The sequence below is a fragment of the Gouania willdenowi genome, chromosome 3, assembly GCF_900634775.1.
Source record: "Gouania willdenowi chromosome 3, fGouWil2.1, whole genome shotgun sequence".
NCBI classification, from domain to species: Eukaryota; Metazoa; Chordata; class Actinopteri; order Blenniiformes; family Gobiesocidae; genus Gouania; species Gouania willdenowi.
Window position 1 is genome coordinate 15,282,151 of NC_041046.1, and position 22,919 is coordinate 15,305,069.

The window sequence follows — 22,919 nt, forward strand, 5'->3', positions numbered from 1 at the left end:
AAAAACTTCACTTCAGTAAAAAAAAACATTTTAATCAAAGATTTGAAGTGTTCAAATGAAATTGCTCGAATATCAAACATTTTTTGCATTCAATTTATTTCTTTGATAAACGTTTTTGGTTGAAGTGGAGTTTTTTTAATTTATTTTTTAATGAGAAAATGTTTTGGTTGAAGCAACTTTATTTTGATTGAATTATAAAAATAAAAAGATACCTTATAACAAATTTTGATACTTTCACATAAAAAACCGGAGAACACTGACTAATTAATACCCTGATAATATGATGCTATAATCCCACGTGTGTTGGCCAGCTCCTCTCTACGTTCTTTCAGGTCTTTCTCTGACTTTTGGCTATTGAAATATTTCAGGTTTTCTTTTCAATCTTCACAGTATGCTTCACAGTGGGGGACACAAAAATGTGATTGTCTAATCTTAGGGGACACATTTTGTATGTTTTTCCATCATTGTGTTTGTGTTGTCCTTTTTTATGTCCTTTTCTGTATTTGTGTTGTCTGTAAATTTGATGTCATGTTGTGAACTTTGTCTTTTTTACATAATTTAGTATATTTATTTAGTGAATGTTTGCTTTTCTGTGTTGTTTTTTTGGGAGGGGCAAGGGATTTAGTGTGTGTGTTTTTTTTAAAATATATACAAGTGCAAGAAAAGTGGGAGGTTAAGTAGCTTTTTCATGGATGATTTACATAGGAGCTTTAATTCACAATTAAAGTTAAATCCACACACACACACCTCTTAAGCTCAGAAGAAATGCTCTAGAAAGACCCTGTGTCAAACTCATGGCCCAGGGGCAAAATCGGGCCATTTGGAACATCCAATTGGGCCTGCAGGAGAAAGTAAACATGACAAAACATGAATCATAGTGTAAATGAAACTATTTGCAGGGGTTCAGTTTCCCCTGTGCTTATATTGCATGATTGCAGTTATTTTTTTTATGTGAAACTGTAGAAAAAACTAAATTCTTACAAAATCTTTCAATTTCCCCAAACGTTTCCTTTAATTAAATAGAAATTGGTCACAAATGTAGGAAATTTAAGGTGAAGATCCTGTTGGGACTTGTCACTTATTGCTTGGATATTGACAGTTTCTTACATATTTAGTATTCATACTATTTTTTGTATACTGCATGTAGAAGTGTAAACTAGGGCACAATAATGTTGAAATGACTCACTTTCCCTCATAAAATCTGTGGCCCACTTGAGACCGAACTGCTCCGTATTTGGCCCCTGAACTAAAATGAGTTTGACACAAGTTGTGGATTTAGTGTGACACCATGTGTTTAATGTTCAGTATGTTCCATTGCATCCTGGTTTGGGATGCGCTGCTTCTGTCTCTTCTCCTCTATACTTTAATGTCTGTCATTAGATTGAAATGCAACTTTTCCAACCAACAAAATGAATAACTGTCTTTAACATAATTTTGGTTAAATGATGAAAGCAAATGTTAAAATGCTTTGCTCATCATTACATCAGTTGCAAACATGAGCTTTCTTTGTGTCCCCACCTGTAAATATATATATAATCTGTACCCTTTATACTTTTTCTATATAGCCTACATTATTGTATTGTTTATTTGACCTTCATTGCACTATTTTTCGGGTGTTTTTTGGGTTTTCTGAGTTGTCTTTTTTTAAAATATTGTACTTTATCTGATGTGAGCTGCCATGACAATACATTTCCCCACAGAGGACTAAATAAAGATACTCTACTTTACTAATCTGCAAACAAGTGTGCACTGAGCGTTTTCTTTGGAAAATAAAAGCCCCTTCCTTTGGCGGAATCAAACTACAACACTCACACTTGGACAGAAAAAGTATACTTTCATTTATTAAATATGTTTTATTGATTTCAGCAAAATGCATCTCATTCCTGCGTCGTCTATGCAGCAGAAATAAAAACTGTTCCAGTACAGAACAAAAGTGAATTAGAATTAAACATTAGAATTAAAGCAATTTCAGAATGTTATTTTGTAACATCTGGACTGTCAATCACAATTTATTTAGATAGAAACTCTTTACAATTAAATTCAGTAATCTAATTTTATCAATTCTAAGTGAAATTCTTTCATTTTCAGGCAATTTTTGCACATCTTACAGGACGAAACAACTTTGAAATTTGGTCAGATGTAAAAACAGACATTTAGATTAAAGTAAATTAAAATAGGGCTAAACATCAATTTCATATCTCAGTTAAAGCCTAAATGTCCACGAGTATATGAAAATAAAAGAACGTTAGCAATCTAGTAGCAACTTTGTTCAAGATCTGGAATTTAAATTACAGTAAGACCAAAGGAGAAAGAAACTGCTTAGGTATCAATATAGACATGCTTATTAAAAGTCAGACCTTTGGATGATTATTTACACAATGAAACCATAGATAAATGAAACATTCAGAAGGATTCAAAACCAACCAAAATAAAACCCCAAAGCGTACTCATTTTAAAAACCACACCCACCTCCTCTGCTGTGAGAATTAAATCAATGTCCAGTATGATAACATTAAATGCTTGGCAGAGGTAAAATGAATGATAGGAATTTGTGTCCAACTATTTAACCCAGGTAAGTCAGACATCCTGTGCACTATAACGGAAGAGTCATGTGAGGAAAGGTAAAAATAAGGATGCACAGTATTTGCGTCCCATCCTGAAATACATTGCAGAGACATCCATTTGTTGTCGTTGATCTACATATGGTACAAAAGTAGTTTAGTATTCTAAAGCTGTTTGAAGTGAAACCAACACAAAAACTTTTAAAGCTGAGCAATAATGTGGAGAGAAGACAAAGTTCCCTCAACCATTGCTTGGATCCATCTTTGATCCACAGCATTAATGGTGTGGCTGTGGCTCCCTCTAGTGGCTGTCAGAGGGAAAAGTGCAAACTCAGCTCTGTGGAGGATTGTCGTCTTTACTGAAGGGCTGAGTGGATCCAGGCTTCACCCAGGACAACCCGGACACCTGCGTTCCCTTATGGTGATCCTCAGGCCGTCTCTATGACAACAGTTACACAACAGGAGCAGCTCAACCAATCACGTGCTTACAAGGTTCAAAGGAAGCATTAAGGCAGCAATTGACTGCACGGTCTCATACCTTGAATGCAAACATCCTCTCTTTAGCTTCCTCGTGCACAGCTGGGTTCCACGGAGAGAAACTGAAAGTAGTGCATGAGGGGTGAGAGAGCAGCCTGTGACCATGTACCATGAAGAGCAGTGGTTCTCAACCTTGGGGGTTGCCAGATACCTTTCAACAATTTGAGCCCACTTTTGCTTGTTTTCACCTTTTTTCTGCAACTACACCAAACTTGCCACATTTTAACCTATTTTCATCACTTTTTGCTTTATTTTTGCTCCTTTTAATGCATTTTTGCTACATTACTCCCATTTCTGCCACTTCTCCATCACATTTCAATGTTTTTTTCTGCACATTTTTTTCTACTTTCGGCACCTATAAACAATTTCCACCACTTTTTCCACCTAATGTCACATTGTTTGACCCATAATTATCACTTAACCTCTTTCATGCTTAATTTTTGCCAATTTAACCACATGCACTATTTGTCGTCCATTATTTGCAAGTTTAAAGTAACTGTTCCTACTTTTTAAATGACCCCACCCACCCCTCCCCCATTTCTACCACTTTTAAGCCAATATTGACACACTGAACCCTTTTTACCACTTTTTCTGTCAGTTTTTGCACACTAATGCGCATCATTTAACCCATTTCTGCAGTTTTTAAAATCCCATTTGACCACCTTATCCACTATTTTTGGTCCTTTTAATGCATTTTTGTTACATTACTCACATTTCTGACACTTCTCCATCAAATTTCAATATTTTTGGTCACTTTTAACTAGGGATGTAACGATTCACTCAACTCCCGATACGATTCGATTCACGATACTGGGTTCACGATACGATTCTCTCACGATTTATTTTACAAAATGGGACTGTAGACAAAAATACTGTATTATTTTCCTTTTATTTTTCATTGTCAAAAGAATTCCTTGATAAACTATTCAAAACAATGCAATTTAACTCAAAATAAATCTTGAATGAAATAAAGGAATAATACAAATGAAAATGAAGCCTATTCATTTAAATTCTGGTTCTATAATAAACAATGCAAAACTGCATAATAGTTCTTTTTCTTTTAAAAGTGCAACTGAAAATGTATTTTGTGCCTTAACAATTGGACTTAAAAAAAAAAAAAAACCGTGATTGCACTGATTTACGTCATATTTGTTTGGACCAGCAGAGGGCGCTGGTAACAGTGGTCGGTTGGCATGCAGATATCTTGCAGTGAAGAAGAGAAGCTATGCTAGCAGACAGAGCTCATAGAAAAACGTGACTTTTACAGATATTCAAGTAATATTACAGATATTCTTTCGGTGCTAAAGGGGTAATGAATCATTTATTAACACTACTGGATAGCGCCCTCTGCTGGTTAAAAAAAGTACTGCGATTCAATTTTCAGAAAATGGATATCAACCGTGATACCTATGAACGATTTTTAACTGCCTTACGATTAATCGTTACATCCCTACGTTTAACCTATTTTATTTCTGATTAAAACAATGATTTCCATCTTTAAGATGACTATATGCTATGGTTCAAATGATGGTAAGGTTCCTGGATCAATAATGAATGAATAAATGTGGTTATTACAGATTCATAGAACAATGGACCATAATTTTGCTGACATTATGGATGGAACCCAAAAAGCTCTCCCCTTTATTCCCCCTTATAGATGGCCCCATCTCCACATGACTGTTCTTCAATGTTCATGTCTGTGTTCAACCAGAGAACACAGCCCACGACCTCCATTGGTACAATGGGGGTCGTGGGCTGAAAAGGTTGAGAACCACAGATGCAGAGGACAGTGTGTGCTAACCTTATTGCGTAGGGATCATCGATCTTGGGCTGGTCAAACAGATGACTGTTGCATAGTTTCACACTGTCCACCACTTTGCTTTTGAACAACTGCACATCCTTTTCATATCTGTGTAAGAAAAGAAAAAAAAGGGGAATATAAATGCAGTTTAAGACATTTTCCTTAATTACAAAGCATTGACAAAACCCTCCCTCCTCTGGTACACTGCGTTCAGGCCATTGCTATTATGAAATTACGAAGTCTACATTTACATCCTTTCGTTTCTGCATCCAAATCTAATAATTGAAAAAAGTCAGCCATCATTAAAATGATAAAAAATAGGAACAGCATGTCAGAGTAAACATGGATGTCAGAGGGTTCAGTAGAAAAGGAACTTACAATACAGCAGCCTCTGGGTTCAGAGGGTCAGTGGTGTTAATCTTGTAAAAGACTGTCCGAGCGTACATCAGGACTTGCCAGATGTGGTTGTGATTTCGTCTGAGGAAGTAAGATTTTATAAACACATTTTGGCATTACTTCCTCAACAGTTGGGTTCCTTAAAGTTGCCATCTTAAAAATAATAATAAGAAAATAAAAAAGCAACGGGTAGTGATTAAAGGGCTAGGATTAAATACATTTATATTTTCTCCTACTCCTTTTCGCACATGTAAGTTGAGAAGTTTAAGTGTTGGGTGAATCATATCAAAGGTCTATTCCTAATGTTGTAATTCATAATGTTTTTATTTCCAAAACTGTTGTTCTTTTATCATTTTACATGTTTGAAATAAAGACAATCAATCAACAATAATAATAATAATAAATTGGATTTTATATAGCTCTTATTATGGACACTCAAAGCGCTCTACATGCATTATTCTTTCACACACAGTGGTGGTAAGCTACTATTTTAGCCACCGCTGCCCTGGGGCAGACTGACAGAAGCGAGGCTGCCATAGTGCGCCATCGGCCCTTCCGACCACCACCAGCACTTATTCTCACACTACATTCATACTGGGCAATGTGGGTGAAGTGTCTTGCCTAAAGGCACAATGACAGATACCACTGGAGCAACTGTCCCCCACTGTGGCACCTGGAATTCTCAGTGGTCTCCTATTCAACTACTAACCAGGCCCAGGCCTGCTTAGCTTCTGAGAGCTAATGAGATCAGGCAATGACAGGCTGGTATGGCCACATGAGGCCAACTTAATAAGTCTTGTCACACATATAAAGGATTCTACATAGCCCTGTTGAGCTCTTATTGCTGGAGTTTAAAGTTTTTGCTATCACACAGATACTCTTCTTTCCTTAGGGCTGAAATGGCCTAACATTAGCCTGGTAGCAGAAGGCAATGCCCTCAGGCATGGATCTCTGTGGTACATGTGTACAGGACAGTGGACCAATGACTGCACCCGCAAGCGTCAATGCTCCCAGTCTGTGGTAGTTTAGTCAAATGAGGCAGATGCAGTGAACTTGGTGTCATAATGCATTAGGAGCAAAGGGGCCAAAGAAGAAGAAGAAGAAAAAAAAGTCTACATTCTTTCTTCTCTTTAAATTCAGCATTAATGGGCCAGTATTATGAAAAAAAAAAAAATCACTTTATAATAGTTGTGCTACAGTGATATACATTCCTCATTCAGAGGGCCGAAGTTGAAAAAGTTCTGTTTCCTCCCTTTCTCGTTATTCCACATTTTGTAAAAAGTCAGCTCCAAACGGGCGAGTTGGATTTTTCTCGCGTAGTAACGTCACCTAGCGGAAACTCTTCTTCCTGATATTCCTGGCTCCCCCTACCCTATAAGAAAGTGAGCTCCTCCCTCTCAAACCACCACACAGCTAAAACAAACACTGTGGGTTAATACAGAATATATATTATACTTTATTGTCATATACAGTATGTAAAACTACATACACAAAATGTGCTCTCTGCATTTAACCCCTCCCTGAGGAGCAGTGGGCAGCCACTGTGTAGCACCCAGGGAGCAGTTATAATCAGTTCCATTTTTAGTACCCGTTATATCGCCTCGTATCTCCTTTGACAGGATCTGACGTGTTTGTGACAAAACTGTAGACTGTCACTTTGAATGGACTATTCCTGTAACCAGTTGAGATGAGGATGGCAAGAAAGCAACGTAGCAGTTCCGGTGAGTGTTTGAAATAGCTGAAACAGCTGACTGACTCCGCTGCTGCTGATATGATAAACACATCCTGGAACAGTATTTGTCTGACTCCCAATCACAATAGCCACTTAAATAGCCATGAGTTTTACTGTAATGTGCATTTTTTTTGTTGCTGAAAACAACAACAAGAGTTTGTGGATAGAAAACAAAATCTTTATGGTGATCAGCTGTGGCATGAAGTAAGCATCTACAGAAACGCCCACTCATGCATATGCATGAAGGCCTCAAAACAGACTAGTTTTAGAAGTGTCATGAAAGTGAGGGCTGAAATTCTGGAAAACAGGCGAGTTTGGGAAAATAAACCTCATACTATGTTGCTGGGATTCTTAGAACAAATGGAGTTGGGTGAAAAATAGCATAATACTGGACCTTTAAAATGTTGCTATATTTACAGAATTGAAACAGCCACACCTAAGACAATTTAGTGTAAATTAACAATAGTGGCTTATTAAAGCATTAGAATATTAAAAAAGCAGTCAAGATACCTCCATTTAGCAAAAGCTCTTCTGACATCAAGCTCTCCAGTCACAGGGTCAACAAGCGGATGAAAGACTGGGATGTCGAACACTAACTTCTGAAATGTAATGAAAGGGACACATTTAAAGGGTTGGGTTAACACACATGCAACTTTCTAAAGTTGAAATGTTCAAAGGGTTTATATTTGCCTCGCCTCCACAACTTACAGGACAGTCTCCGTCTGGATAGTTATCAGGAATATACACAGTGAACTTGAAGACGCCGTCTTGGTACAAGCCGTGTCTGATGAATATGACGCCAAACCACACTGAAAAGAGAAACATTTAGAGTTCTCTATTTCATTAAAACCAATTGAAATTCACACAAAGCAGATAACTATAACAATTTGTGTACCCTCATTCTGTGGTTATTCTGTTTTAAAACCAAATCTAAATAGAAAATGGTGTGGTCATTTTGTTTTACCGACTTGAAACCTTAACACAATCAGAGAAAAATCAAAAACCGGACAAGCAGCATTTTTTCTGTTTTAAAATTACATGTTCTGTTTGTGTGATATTCTAATACTTCATGTTCAGCTTCATGATTTAATCTCACCCCACAGAGGGGACCCACAGACGGGGGCAGACTTACCCCTGACAAAAAAGCAGCAAGCATAAGTCACATTACTGATGAACTGAAATGAACGTTAATACACAAATGGATCAAAACAAAAAATGTATGTTACATTATACATGCACATGATATATAATTAAAGGAACCAGAGGTGGTGTAATTAATTTACTGGTGTTTCTCGTTTCTTGTAATCAACTTGTGTGTGTGTTGACGGCTGCTGTTAGTGGCTAGCAGTATTATAATGTGCAAAAAATTATTTTTTACTGCCCTCAAAAAAGCTGTAATTGTTTTTGCCAAAGTGTCAAATGGTAGAAGTTCTGACATCTATTGTTCCTCACAGTCGATAGTCAGTCACCAGTTTTTTTGGATACTATTTGGACTGTAACACTGTTTGCTCTGACTGAATGTGATATGCTTAAGCTCTCGCTCTAATTTCTAATATCTCTTCTGGTTTTTATGGTTTCTGTATTTCTGTTTTGGTTTTAAGTCAGAAAAACTAAATAACCACTGCTTATTTGTCATTTTGATTTGATTATAAAACAGAATAACCAAAGAAAAAAGGGTACAGGAATTATAACAATGAATTGAAAAGTGTAGATTTGTAATTATCATATGTTTGTAATAATGTCAGGACGAGGCATTTTTGTACATCTTACTTAGTGCTGATTTGTAGGATGGCTGGACATAAATCCCTGGAAGTTTCTGCTTAATCACTAAGGTGCTGTTGGTCACACAAGAAATTTTTTTTTTTAAAAACACTCAAATCAATATATCATTATACTGTACCACACACAGTGTATAATAAGTTGCACTTGTGTTTTGTTTTAATAGAAATAATAATCTATTAATGCATTTCAGATGTAAATCCACAATTACCAACAAATCAGACATAACTAACTAAGAGTCTCCAGTTCATCTAAAGCGATAGTGTGATCATACTCACAACTCAGCCAGTAGCGAGTACTCCAGGTAGAAAGGGCCATATGAGGCGTGCGTGCCATTGGTGGACTGAACGGGAGGCCCTGTGGACATTGGTTTGGTAATGGGTGCTACAGTCTTAGGAATGGGTGGCAGCTGCTTTTTGCCAAAGGGCAGCCGGGAAGGGCTGGCTCTCTGTTCACCATGCCCACTCTGTTCTTCATTGTCAACTCTCTGCTTTGGAGAAGACACAAAAACACACCATTTTAACACAGAAACAAACAATCTTTTCCCAGATGACTTTCAACAAACAGTCCTGCGATGGAACTTCAGTTTGCAACCATTCAGGAAGTGTCTGGACATAGACGAATTCGGGAACTAAGGATGTACCCATTGATTGGCCGGCCGATTTCTTTTCCACCAATCTTTTCTATCAACGCAAAGGTCTTGAAGTTGGTCATAAAATCAGACTCTGTCCCCTTCTGCTGTGAGATAACTGACAGGAGCCGCCCACCAGGTGATGGGAGCAAAGAAGAGCAAAGAATCGTAATTTGTGTAACGGAAAAATAAGTCAAGGTAGAGCTGCAAACAAAACACTACTTCGTTCCCCATTTAAGATGCCACCACATGTTCTAAACTTTTCATTTATATTTGAGATAACTACCTCATATGCAGTTAAAACAACAAGTTTATACTGTTTCATGAATATTGTTCCATGTTTTACAATAGAATAAGATGGAAACAATCAAGGTGTATGTTTTGTTATAAAAAAAAAAAAAAAAATTGGGATCAGCAGGTCAGGCTTTAAAAAAAAAAAAAAATCTGTGATCGGTGATCAGCCAGAAAAGTGCAATCGGTATACCCCTATCCTGAACTGATCAGTGGCGCTCAGAATAAGAGCAGCTGCAGGCTGGCATTAATGCACAGAAGCAGTGTGTCAGGATGTGTCACACTAGAACAGCAAAGGCATCTGACAACACGTCTGTCAAGAATGTAGGCTATGATCCATGTGCTATGCGAAAGATATCTAGACTGTACACATACTGAGGTCACACTTACACGTAAAATGGCCTTTCTGCAATGCTGAAGTAAACCAACTCCAACTTGTATTGAATATCTTCAATTCCTTAACAGGGCTACGCCTGCAACATGAGCTGTGAATTGGCAAAACACTCTGGTCTGACTCAAAAATGTTGACCAACTCTATTCTGGGGATGGGTATACTGACGTCATTTAAACATCCTCAGCTTTTTTTTTTTGTTGAATTCATAATTAAAATTTCAAGCAGTAATCACACCTTCAACCTGAATAGTTTTTCTAGTATTTCAGGGTTCCAAGGAGAACAAGACCTTGTGGGTCCAGATAATGCTGTGCGATTGATTTGAGTGTTTTTGGAGTCATTACGTGTGTTTGTTATTTTTTGTGTTGTCTTTTTGTCATTTTTCTGTAATTTTGTGCAATTTCCTTGGCATTTTGTGTGTCTTTGAAGTCCTTTTTTGTATATGTTGTTGTTTTTGTAGTCAATTTGTATTCAAGTGGTTTTTTAGACTAGAATCTTTGTTATCATTTTGTGTACTTTTGTTGACATTGTGCATTTTACTGTGTTATGTTGAGCTTCATATAACTTCCATCTTCATGAATTACAATTTTGTTTTGGGTGGGAGCCGCACAAAATTAGACCGAGGGTCGTATGTGGCCCCCGGGCCGCCAGTTGCCTATGTATGCTCTATTGTTTACATCGCTAATTTAATGTGTGTGGTCTTGGTCCCACTCTGTTGCTAAAATATGATAAAGCAGGCTAATCTACTCACAGCAACACTGCTACTCAGCAGTAGCATGTTTACGTCACCCGGAGATACTAGTTTACAGCACCGAAATCATCATTTAGTCTGATTACAAACTGTCACTACAGCCAATATGAATATCCAGCAAAATAGCTGCAAACGTGTCTCACAAATGGAAGTGTTAATTTATCTCCCTCTGCTCTAGAAGGACTTTTAAAGAATGGAACCTAACCAAACCTCTACTATCATATATGATCTTTGATGGAGCAAGTAAAATTCACTACAAGTACGGTTAAAACGATAGCAGTTTTTTCACCTCCTGGTGGCATTTCCGCAAATTTACAAATCAGAACACGTGACAGTATACAGTGGGTTGCATCAGTATCCGCACCTCTTTAACTTTTTAAACTTTTGGCAAGCTATGGACCACAAACAGATATATTTAGTTGAAATTTAACGTGAAAGACACACACTAAGTGACACACGTGAAGTGAATTACATGATTTTGAACATGTTTTTAAAATAAAAAAAACTGAAAAGTGGGGTGTGCAAAAGTATCTAATATCTATTTTTTGCTTTCAACCATTCCATTGTTGCTTTATGTTTAGAGTCTTTGTCTTGCTGGAAGGGAAACCTCTGACCCAGTTTCAAGTCTTTTGCAGACTCCAACAGGTTTTTGTCCAAACAAACAGGACTTCTTATGTTTTTCTTATAAAAATGGCTTTCTTCTAGCCTCTCTTCCATAAAGGCCAGATTTGTGCAGTGTACGACTAATAGTTGACTTGTGGAGAGATTCCCCCACCTGAGCTGTTACTCTCTGCAGTTCATCCAGTGTCATCATAGGCTTTTTGGATGCAGCTCTAGTCAGTGCTCTCCTTGTTCGGTCGGTAAGTTTAGAAGGACGGCCGTGTCTTGGTAGGTTCGCAGTGATATTCTTTCCATTTCTGGTACTTTGAGAGATTTTCAAAGCTTTGGAAATCTTTTTATAACCTAACCCATCTTTATACTCCTCCACAACTTTATCCCGGACCTATCTGGTGTGTCCCTTGGACTTCATGATGCCGTCTGCTCTCCAATGTTCTCTTAACAGACCCGAGTCCATCACAGGTCAATTGTATTTGAACTGAGATCAGATTACACACAGATGGGCTCTATTTAGTCATTAGGTCAACATGTGGCCATTCAGAAATCATCATGCAACTTCTCAAGGCAATTGGTTCCACTAAGAGGAAAGGGGGGTCGATACCTTTGCACATCCCACTTTTCTGTTTATTTTTATTTTTTCAAAGTTAAAAATAAATTTAATTTCACTTCACGATTGTGTGTCACTTAGTGTATGTATATGGTAAATGGACTTGATTTATATAGCGCCTTATAACCACACTGAAGCAGTCCCAAAGCGCTTTACATATCAGCTCATTCACCCAATCACTCTCACATTCACACACCAATGGGACAGGACTGCCATGCAAGGCGCTAGTCGACCACTGGGAGCAACTTAGGGTTCAGTGTCTTGCCCAAGGACACTTCGACACAGTCAGGTACTGGGATCGAACCCCCAACCTCTCGATCAGAAGACGACCCTCTACCACCTGAGCCACGGTCTGTTTGTAGTCCATAGCGTGGCAAATTGTTGAAAAGTTAAAGGGGTGCGGATACTTATGCAACCCACTGTATGAAGCAAAAGTCACAAATAAGAAGTGTTGTGGTGGTCAAGACCGGTCTTGGTCTCGAGACCAAATTTTAAAGGTCTTGGTCTTGTCTTGGTCTCTGAAGCATTTTGACTCGGTCTTGTCTCGGACTCGGGATTTTCCGTCAAGACCGTTCGAGACCAGCACTAATTCCTGCTATTTTTAAACTTTTTTATAATGTGATAATAACACGGAGAAGAACGGGATAAAACAATCCTTTATTCATTATTTAATCCACCCCGTATAATGACCACAACCTTCCTTAATGTGACTGAGTGACGTGTGTGACACACTCATACGTGTGTGACGACGGTGTCAGTTTGGACCGCAGAGCGCAAGGGAGATATGAACTAATCACCGGTAAAAATCCCAGTAAAACTCCAGAAAACAATCACCAGTAATAAATATTATCTCCCTGGTAAAGACAGTAGCTCTAACAACTGGTAAAATGATAAACTGATGATATTACAGCCTGTGAAGGCTGGATAGGGGACGCACTTACTCTGCTTCTGGGTCCTAGTGCCAGCCGAGCGGTGAAGCCTGTTCCGTTTACCGTGTTTACTGAGGTCCGTGTGTGTTTAATAAGTCCGTGTGTGTCTGTGTGAAAGTCTGCATGTTTATGCATCTGTCCATCCACTCTTTTCATTATATCCATTACATAATGTCGGCTGTAGTCCGGGCCGCCGCCATCTTGGTTTATGTCGTCACCAGTGCGTCATCGCCGCAGAGTTGCACTAGCCCAGAATGACTCAAATAACTGTAAAGAGGTCTTAGTCTATTTTCTTTTTAAAGTGGTGTTTTTGTGTGTGTGTTTAGACTCCAATTACATGTATGTATATAATATGTTCCCGACAATATAAACCGGTTCACAATATAATTATTTTTTATTGTTTCTGTTTCCACTGTATCCAGAATAATAATAATTCTCAACAATAACTATTGATTAATTTGTTACATGACTTTTCCAGGGTTTGAGTTTGTTTTATTTAGTTTCACATCTACCTGTAGCTCTTTGTTTTTTACACTGCTGACAACTTGTTTGTAGTTTTATTTCAGATAGTTTCACTTTTACAGCTACAGTTGGAAACCTTTGTTAATTGAATATCCTAGTTATATTACAGTAACCAAATTAAACTATATCAACTAAGTGAATTAATAAAAATGGCCTGTGTAAAGGCTTTTTCAAACTAAAAAATTATCTTGTGAACTCTGTGACCTGTTAAACCTGAACAACTGAAAGAATCAGAATCAAGAATCATTATTTCTTGGCAGAAATGCTTTTAAACACTTGCTGTACATTCAGCTGACATAAAAATCTTGTTTTCAAATATGTAGAATAATTGTGAATTTATCAGTAGCAGTAGTAGTTTTAACATTTTAGTTAATTTTTTGCAGGCACCTTTTTTTTTGTCCGTCAAATGTATTTAAAATAAACTAAAATTAAAGAGAGATGTTATTTAACTGTTGAACCTTGCCATAATTTTATTTATTTATATATTTTTTTAAATTGAAAAAAAAATGTTTATGGTCTTGGTCTTGGTCTCGGCTTGTCTCGGTCTTGGTCTTGACTCGGTCTCGGCTCCCGAAAGTCTTGGTCTTGTCTTGGTCTCGGTGCATTCTGGTCTCGGGCAAGTCTTGGTCTCGGATAGTGCGGTCTTGAACACAACACTACAAATAAGTCTTCATTGAGAAGATTCTTTAAGGAAAAGTACCATTCATTTTTTTATTTTTTGCATTTTAAAAACTTGCAAACACTGATCTTTGTAAATTGTTGTGAAGCTGCTCTTTTCTGTATTGATAACAACTTTTGAAAACAATATTTGGAAAAAGCTGATGCAAAAATCAGGCATTTGAGGCCGTAAGAATCACAAAAATCGGTCTCGAATTCCCAAAGTTTCTGAGAAATAGGAAAAGGTCATGTTACCAATTTATTTACGTTATATAAACCATTTTTATATATAATAAATATATATATAATGAATAGCAATTCTCCATTTATTTCATGTCATTTTAAGGAAGAAATACTATATCAGGATGTATATTGTTATCAGGATATAAATCATCCCATATCTTGTTACAAAATGTTCTCCATTTTACAGCACTAAATGCAGGACTGCAAAACAAAACACTATTAAAAAAATTGAATTTTGAAGGAAAAAAATATATAACTCAACTTTTAAAAGTTATGATAAACGCATTAATCAATGTTAAAAAAAAAAAAAAAGGCTTATATTACAGTTCTGGTCTGGAGTGTTTTGACATTGTACATCCAAACAACTGGGTAAACTCATACTGTTGGTTTTTATACTGGGGCCTAATTGCACCAATGTCTTTGCAGACTTCGATATTGCATGTTTTCTCAATTCTCCACAGCCAAAATATGCCTTGAAATATATAGAATTTGAGTTAATGTGTGTTTTTATGTCCAGGCATCATCCCATCTTGTGCTACAGATAAGGTGGGATCAGCTATCGCTACCCTTGATCCTGTTAGATCAATTAAAAGATGGATGTGTAAAGGTGACGTAGCGTGTCATGGTTTACCTTACGACTTGAATTGGCAGACATACTCCAGAAAGGGTTCAGGTTCATTACTCATTCAGAGGTTCAGATTAGTGTTCCTCTTTTTTATGAAGGTCCCAAAACAGCTGCTGCCCAGGCCATCCGCAACTGAGTAAAAAGAAAACAAATACACATGCATGACATTACGGTTGCAGTTCTATACAACCCCACCAATGTATACAAAAAAACCAACCTTTTAATTCATATTTATTACACAGAAATGAGTTCCTTTTCAAAAAACAAAAATAAAATTGTACTTACCGTACATGTATGGGTATATACATACAGGGTTGCACAGTGTGACATGTGATTGTATTTCAATATTAAAAAAATGAGGGAGTTGCATTGATATCACATCTAAAAATGTGTTTAATGTCCTATACAAGTACTTGCCCGTTGTTGGGGCAATGCTTCATGGGGATTGTAGTTCTAGTTGTGTACCGCACGTCTCAATTCAACAACTCAATACATTTCCTGAATTAACAACTTTACTTGAAAGGTAATTTTTTTTTTCTACAGTCTGTTATAAACTGCATCAGCTAACAACAGATATTTAATGGAGATGCTTCATGAGAATCACAGTGACGTCACATTGCCTGCAGAGATGTAAAGAGAGACGAACCACAAAGGGACAATGGGACAGTCCACGCCACCGCCAACAGAATGAAATGAAACTTGAACTGGCTATTAAAGTGAAGGGGACACATATGATCGCCCCATTCTGAACGACGAAGGCACCAATGTTCCTGCTGATACTCACTTTAGTGACATCACACATTGTTTTTCTGAAGGGTGTCACACTACAGGTGAACAGGGTCAAATAAAAGTGAATGAGTTAAATTTTATTAGTAAAAACATGGGGGAAACTGATTTTTGTTCTTGGACTGTTGACAGTATTATTTTTTAATTTTGGAATGATAAAAAGATACTAAAATTGCCTCTGTAAATGCATTTGGAGGTTATTTCTTGTTTATTTGACAGGGACAATGTACATCTTTACAGATTAAGCGAATGGCTGTTTCATCTCCTGTCCCTGGACAGCTGTAAAAAGTCTCCCTAAAAACAAAATGTCACATTCTAAAATAGCATAAAAACCTTACTAAAAATGTATAATTCAAATTCAATAAATACTTCGATACATATTTCAATATAAATATAAAATAAAATACAAGAGAACTCATGACTATCAGGGCTCATGATTGCAGTTCTGATTACTTAAAAGCCATTTTCTGAGCTGGGTTTTAAATGACATATGTTGGAGGGTCCCTAATATTTACAGGTAACACATTCAAGTCATTGAATGTATTAGTTTCAACAAAGTGTCTAGAGTTTCTGACCCGAACCTCAGACAAACCTGACTATAGTTCCGGCACTTCCTGTGCGCATGCGCAGTTCCGTCACTGCCGGACATTTTCTACATAAGCGTAACGTGCCCATGTTACCACCGTGTTAGGATGGCCGAGGCGCTACACTCAAGGATTTTTCCTATGATGTGGGTTTGAATCCCAAGTTCTGACATTTTTTTTCTCTTAATTTTAACATATTTAACACTGCAAATTCCACCTGTAAAAATACATATACGAAAAAATAAAACATTTTTGGGTATTTCTTGGGTTCGGGTTTGGGTTAGATAGGGACAGGGTGAAGGTTAGGGCTAAAATAAAACTAACAGAACTATAGCTAGAAGGACACAAATCCGGCAGTGATGGAACTACTGGAATTCAGCTTACTGCGCATGTATATTGTAATAGATTAAGCCTCACCATATATGTCTATTAAAGCAAACCATTTCAGAAAATGAATTTTTTTTTTTTTTTTTTTTTTTTTTTTGGGCCTTAAATCAAAAACGGGCAACTGGGGGCCACAAGTAAATGCACAAAATAATTCCAAAAACAAAGTGACAGAATATTAGACAAAATTACATTAAATGAGAGAAATATATTCAAAATGTGTTGTAAAAAAGCAAGATCTTTTTTTTTTTTTTTTGAATGGCACGGACTGATTATAGACATCCCACAATGTTAATTTATCATGTTTGAATATTTAATAACCAGTCTGACAGCTGTTTAATAATATCTAAAAATATTAAACTACTTACTTCAATGTTAACTATCCACCTGTTATGTATGTCAGATATTTCCATTATTGCATTTGGCGTGATAACATGCAAATATATAATTAAATGTATTGCCAAATTTCAGTTTTTTATAAAGCCCAGCTCAACACCACTGGGTTAAAACTGTGGAAAAATTACAATCTGTCTGTATTTTATATCAGATATTGTTACGTGCTCATAAAAAACCGACAGGGAAATTAATGTGCTTTAAACTTTAAATGCACACAAACTGATTGAGATACATTAGCATCGTGCTAAGCTCCAACATTCAAGACAAAGCTGTGGTAATGTCTTTTTAACAGCTACGTAGCTTGTGTAAATGGTCTGAGTCTTATAGAAAATGATGACATATGTTGACATTGATACATATCACCATTGTGGTTTATTCTAGCCTTATAACAGCTGTCATTAGCCCCGAGTGCTCGGGTAACACACGATAAACCAGGGCTACATGCTAACGTAAATATTAGCGACAGCTAAAAAACCGGCTAAATAAACACCCAAAGCACAAGTTTAGTTTGCCCACTTTATGTCTACACATTTGTAATTACTACTGTTATTCTTTACTCACTTCACGTCATCTGCATTGGCTTCAAACTCAGAGCTACATTCGGCTTTAAATGCTTACTTGTTACTTTGCTTTCAGCGTTGACACACCGCTGCAGTTATGCTACTCACCGTGTTATTTAAAGATGTTTGACCGTTCACGCGTTTCACTGTTTAAATGTAACAAAAGACACTCAGTAAATGTTCCTGTTTTTAGCTGTCATCGTGAACAGCCAGGCAGCTAATGTTGACTAGCTAAAAAAAATGACAAACAGGAAGCGGAGGTCAATCTAAAATGAAAGGGGTGGTCCATGATTAAAAACATACATTTCTATTCGTCAATGGAGGACGACTTCACATCCACGATTGGCCAGATTCCCTGTCATTTGACAAGTGAACGCGTCACTGTTTAAAGAGAAAGGGCTGGGGCAGCTTTCTGTCAAAATCACTAACAGCGCCGAATTAATCATCTACAATTTAATTGTAAATGTATTATTATGTAGTACTTTGAACATAAGAAAAACGAAGTTGATTTAATCGTACACCTGTTCATTTTATACATACATATATACACAGTGTAAATTCAACAAATATTCTCCCCTTTGTGTAAGCTTTCTGTGTGAATTTAAAGACTGTATCAAGACTTTGTCGCTTATTCATACAAAAAAAAAAAAAAAAAAAAAAGTTTTTTTCTTTTAATTGTGTATGTATGTTTTTTGCTTGTCCTCTCTCTCTATCTTTGTATAGTGTGCCCTTTTGGCTTGTAAATTTATATTTTTAAACTCAAAAATGCAGTTTTCTGTCAGTCACTCAGAAAGAGTTTAAATACCAACAATTATATATATATATATATATATATATATATATATATATATATATATATATATATATATATATATATATATATATATATATATATAAAATTTAAAATACATTTTAGAGTCTTCTTGTTTAGTGTAAAAACATTTAACCAAATAATTTCACCAGCTGTGCTTGCTCACTCAGGCTGAAGTATATCCCACATCAAAATGTGACATTAATTAATCATTTTAGAGCCTCTGTCTTTGGCCAACAAATAGAAGGAAGGAGTATATAGTGTTGTGGCAGTTTTGAATGAAATCAGACAGAGTCCAATTGTACGGTTTACTGGTCAGATGCGGACACAGGGTTTATTTGGTCAAAGGGCCTGTGTCACGTACTGAGTTTACCTCCGTACTGACCTAACCCTAACCTAACCCTAATTCCTAACCTAATTCAATAAACAAATAAAACACGTGTCCATTCACTTTGAAAACAAAAATTAACAAAAATGAATTATAATTTTTTTTTTAGCAAAAATCCCTTTTCTGGTAGCGCACATGTGCAGGCATGAGCATACAGTATATGCACATATACAATCTCAGTACGATGCGCAGTCAGTACATGACACCGGTCTGGGATTCAGATGTTTCCATGTGTGTGTTTGTCCATGAATCTGTAGTTGGCAATTGTTATCAGTGTACGATGGTGTCTGGCCTGCTTAGGGCCAGCTACCATCGTACCTATCATCGTATATATATATATATATATATATATATATATATATATAGTTAATGCATCAGCAATAGGAAACACAAACACAAAACACTAATTGTATAAACTGTTAACACAGTGTGAAATCTATTCCTTCCAGTGTACAGAGGCTTGTGCATGGTTATTAAAAGTAATTCATTATCCTTAATACCAAATTGGATTAAATTAACTCATTGTGTAGGAGGGCATTTCAAACAAACATGGAAATCACATTTTCCAGTACTTTTACTTCAATGTCAATGAAGTCCTCTGTGTCTAAGATGCATACAAACCATCTGTGTCGCACATTTTTTTTTAGTTTTGACCATGCCTAATTGCCAGTTCACCCATTTGATTGATTGATTTCTCAACAATTACCCTTAATTATTTTTCTTTGTGAGAGAGAGAGGAAAAAAAACCCAATTTAATGCTTGGGTGACTCGACTAATTGGGAGAAATGACATTGTCCACGTTTTAGAGTAAATAGAAATTATTGACTCCATTATTGTTATCTGATTGTATGTTGTCTCAAGTACACTTCAGTGACAAAGGTAATTAGTGTCCCTCCACTTTAATAGAGCAAACGACTAATGCAAGGTCACCATTACGTTTTGATACAAACAAATCCAAGACAACCTTGAGGCTAAGAAGTTTAAGTCTGTTTTGCTTCCATTGACATTGAAATGAACTGTACGACCCAGACAAAGGTCCACATTAGTGTTTAAGTAATTAGTTCCTTTTTCTTTTTCAGCATTGTCATTGACCTAATAATTTATTTTGACCTTGTTTGGTCAAACAAATACACTAATGAACCTAATTAAAGAGTGGAGATTGGATTACCTAATTGAATGTGTGACCTGCCACGCTGGATTGGATTTTATACGGGAAAATTTGACACTAAGCGTGTTTATTATTTAAATTCTCTCTTTATTCCACTGCACACTGTTTACATGGTGAAATAGTGGATAGTACTTCTACTTTACAGTGAGAAGGCCATGGGTTCATCGTCTGGGAAGTTATTCCTGGAGACCTGGGATCTTTTTGGGAGTTTGTATGTTCTCCCTGTGGTGTGCAGATTTCCTCCTACGATCCAAAAATCTCTAACGTGCTTGTATGAGTAAATTAATGTCTCGTTTTAGGTGCCTTGAGTCTATGAAAAAGATAATCAAAATGTTAGTCAGCAAAATGTATGCTTTTTTAGTAGGTTGATAAACTCAGAAGAAAAGGTAATCTTGTAGCTTTCTGTATTTTTAAAAACATGTTTTTCATCAAATGACAGCCAAACAAGAGTAACTGGGACTATATTCCTTATTACCATCTTCATTTGCTTTACATTTTAGTTTTGTTTTTAAATTGTTTTTGTAAAATGTTGCGCTGCTGGGTTATTTTGTATCTACCAAGGTCAAAAGTACCTTATTTTTATGAGATAATCTGAAAAGCTCATACATTTCTCAAGGCAATGACGGTGTGTGTTGTGTCCTTGGCTTACTCTGATGTGTGTGTGTGGGGGGTCGAGATGGGCAACTTCTTCTTCTAGCAACGAGGTTCACAAAAGATGCTTTTGCACGCACATTGGTTGTGAATACAGTGGCATGTCTTAGGCCTGGGGTCACCAGCGTGGCATCAGGTAGCCCACATGGACCATGTGAGGCTGCCCTCAGGACTGTTCTGGAACTCTTGTCACCAATGAGCTCCATCTAAAATCCCACACAGATAAATGCAAATTACAGATGTAGTCAGTGCCTTAGTAAAGTTACATACTCCTGCACTTTATGAGTTCTACGTTTGTTTTACGTTATTTTTTATTAAAACAATGTGACAAATGTTTTTAGGTGTCACACATTTGAGATATGGGTTGTGATAACATATGCTTTAAAAAAAAGATGCATAGTGGATATTCGTAAAATATTACATTAATGGTTACATGTAGAAACATGTTACATATTTTATTATTTAAAGATGTTAGTGGCTAGTAAAATAGGAGCATTATGATTTTCTGTGGAACTTAATGAAAAATGAAACAATTGCATAAATTAAATTAATACTCAAAGTGAAAATGTAGTGCTTTTTAAACTGGTAGCCCTTTGGAATATTCACTATGTGTATGCTGATCCTGACAATCAGTTCTAGGTGTAAGCACTAACCCTCTCCCTCTGTTCACGGCCACCATTATTATTATTTTACTTAAGCAGGGTGTTGCGTCACCATTTTTAATCTCTCCATTTTGTCACCAGAATGGTTGAGTAGATTGCATCCCACAACACAATATGCACAACAGTAGCTTCACACAACCAAGATAGCTTGGCATCAATCACTCTTTCAAAAGTCCCACCCTAACTCCCTTTTCCCTGTTCCGTTCTCCCCTCACCCGGGTGTAACACTGCAAGCTCTTTTTATATTCGCCCTCTAATAAAATTTATCTTAACCTTTCTTAGGGAGGGCTGGTAATAATCAGAGTTAAGTAATAAATGTGTTTGTTTATTTGCAAGAATAACGCATGCACAGCTTTCTCAAAAAGATTGCATGACATGTACTGTTGATCTTAGATAGTATATGCAGACAAAGTAAAAAAAAAAAAAAAAAAAAAAAGACAAATAAAGTGAAGGCCACAATCTCTGAGAATCACTGTTACATTCCAAATAGTTGGTCATTGACTAGGGATGTAACGATTCACTCAACTCCCGATACGATTCGATTCACGATACTGGGGTCACAATACGATTCTCTCACGATGTATTTTAGAAAATGGGACTGTAGGCAAATGATGACTGAAAAATATTATTTTATTTTTTTGGGGAAAAAAATACTGTATTATTTTTCTTTTATTTTTCATTGTCAAAAGAATCCCTTGATAAACTATTCAAAATGCAATTTAACTAAAAATAAATCTTGAATGAAATAAATAAAGGAATAATACAAATGAAGAAGAAGCCTATTAATTTAAATTCTGGTTCTATAGTAAACAATGCAAAACTGCATAATAGTTCTTTTTCTTTTTAAAAGAAAAAAAAAAAAACAGTAATTTCACTGATTTACATCACATATTTGTTTGGACCCGCAGAGGGCGCTGGTAAACCAGTGGTCGGTTGGCATGCAGATATTCTAGCAGTGAAGAAGAGATGCTATGCTAGCAGACAGAGCTAATAGAAAAACGTGACTTTTACAGATATTCACGTAATATTACAGATATTCTTTCGGTGCTCAAGGGGTAAGGAATCATTTATTAACATGTTTAAGAGTAGAAGGCAGCCAGAAAGAAAGTAGTAATATATATATATATATATATATGTATTTATATTATTATACTAAGAAAACCTCCTACATTGTTCACCCCGATACACCCTTTACATATATATATACATATATATATATATATATATATATATATATATATATATATATATATATATATATATATATATATATATATATCTTAATTTTTTGATGTTAAACAATGAAAACAATAGATTGAGGCATTTGATCTAAATAAATATACATATTTAATTTAATTTGTTGCATATTTTGCATTTCCATGTGTTATTCAAAAGCCCACACTTTAATTAGCCTCACGTATTTTTTTATGGTTGAGTTGGTGCTGCATTATTCTAAAT

The 22,919-nt window shown here is 36.2% G+C and overlaps 1 protein-coding gene and 1 pseudogene across 2 annotated transcripts; both read right to left on the bottom strand.

Moving 5' to 3' along the window:
• Positions 1 to 1,823: 1,823 nt before the first annotated feature.
• On the bottom strand, positions 1,824 to 18,024 carry aktip (akt interacting protein). Of its 2 annotated transcripts, none has more exons than XM_028443146.1 (10): positions 17,890 to 18,024; positions 15,078 to 15,203; positions 9,085 to 9,293; positions 8,798 to 8,862; positions 7,736 to 7,836; positions 7,538 to 7,626; positions 5,278 to 5,376; positions 4,900 to 5,007; positions 3,100 to 3,160; positions 1,824 to 3,000 (listed from the first exon to the last, which is right to left on the bottom strand). In XM_028443146.1, the coding sequence occupies exons 2-10, from the start codon at positions 15,123 to 15,125 to the stop codon at positions 2,893 to 2,895; spliced, it is 888 nt and encodes a 295-aa protein (XP_028298947.1). In that variant the 5' UTR covers positions 15,126 to 15,203; positions 17,890 to 18,024; the 3' UTR covers positions 1,824 to 2,892. The 2 variants fall into 2 exon arrangements, with proteins under 2 accessions (XP_028298947.1, XP_028298946.1); XM_028443145.1 differs by having other exon boundaries at positions 9,085 to 9,296.
• Positions 5,957 to 6,074, bottom strand: LOC114461364 (uncharacterized; annotated as a pseudogene).
• Positions 18,025 to 22,919: the final 4,895 nt, after the last annotated feature.

What these genes read in the sequence shown, in the direction of transcription:
- aktip (XM_028443145.1), bottom strand. Translation starts at nt 15,125, where the DNA reads ATGAACCTGAACCCTTTCTGGAGTATGTCTGCCAATTCAAGTCGTAAG. An exon ending in TACTCGCTACTGGCTGAGTT is followed by an intron (nt 8,863 to 9,084) that starts GTGAGTATGATC and finishes TGTGACCAACAG; the next exon opens with CACCTTAGTGATTAAGCAGA. An exon ending in AACCCAGAGGCTGCTGTATT is followed by an intron (nt 5,008 to 5,277) that starts GTAAGTTCCTTT and finishes TTTCTTACACAG; the next exon opens with ATATGAAAAGGATGTGCAGT.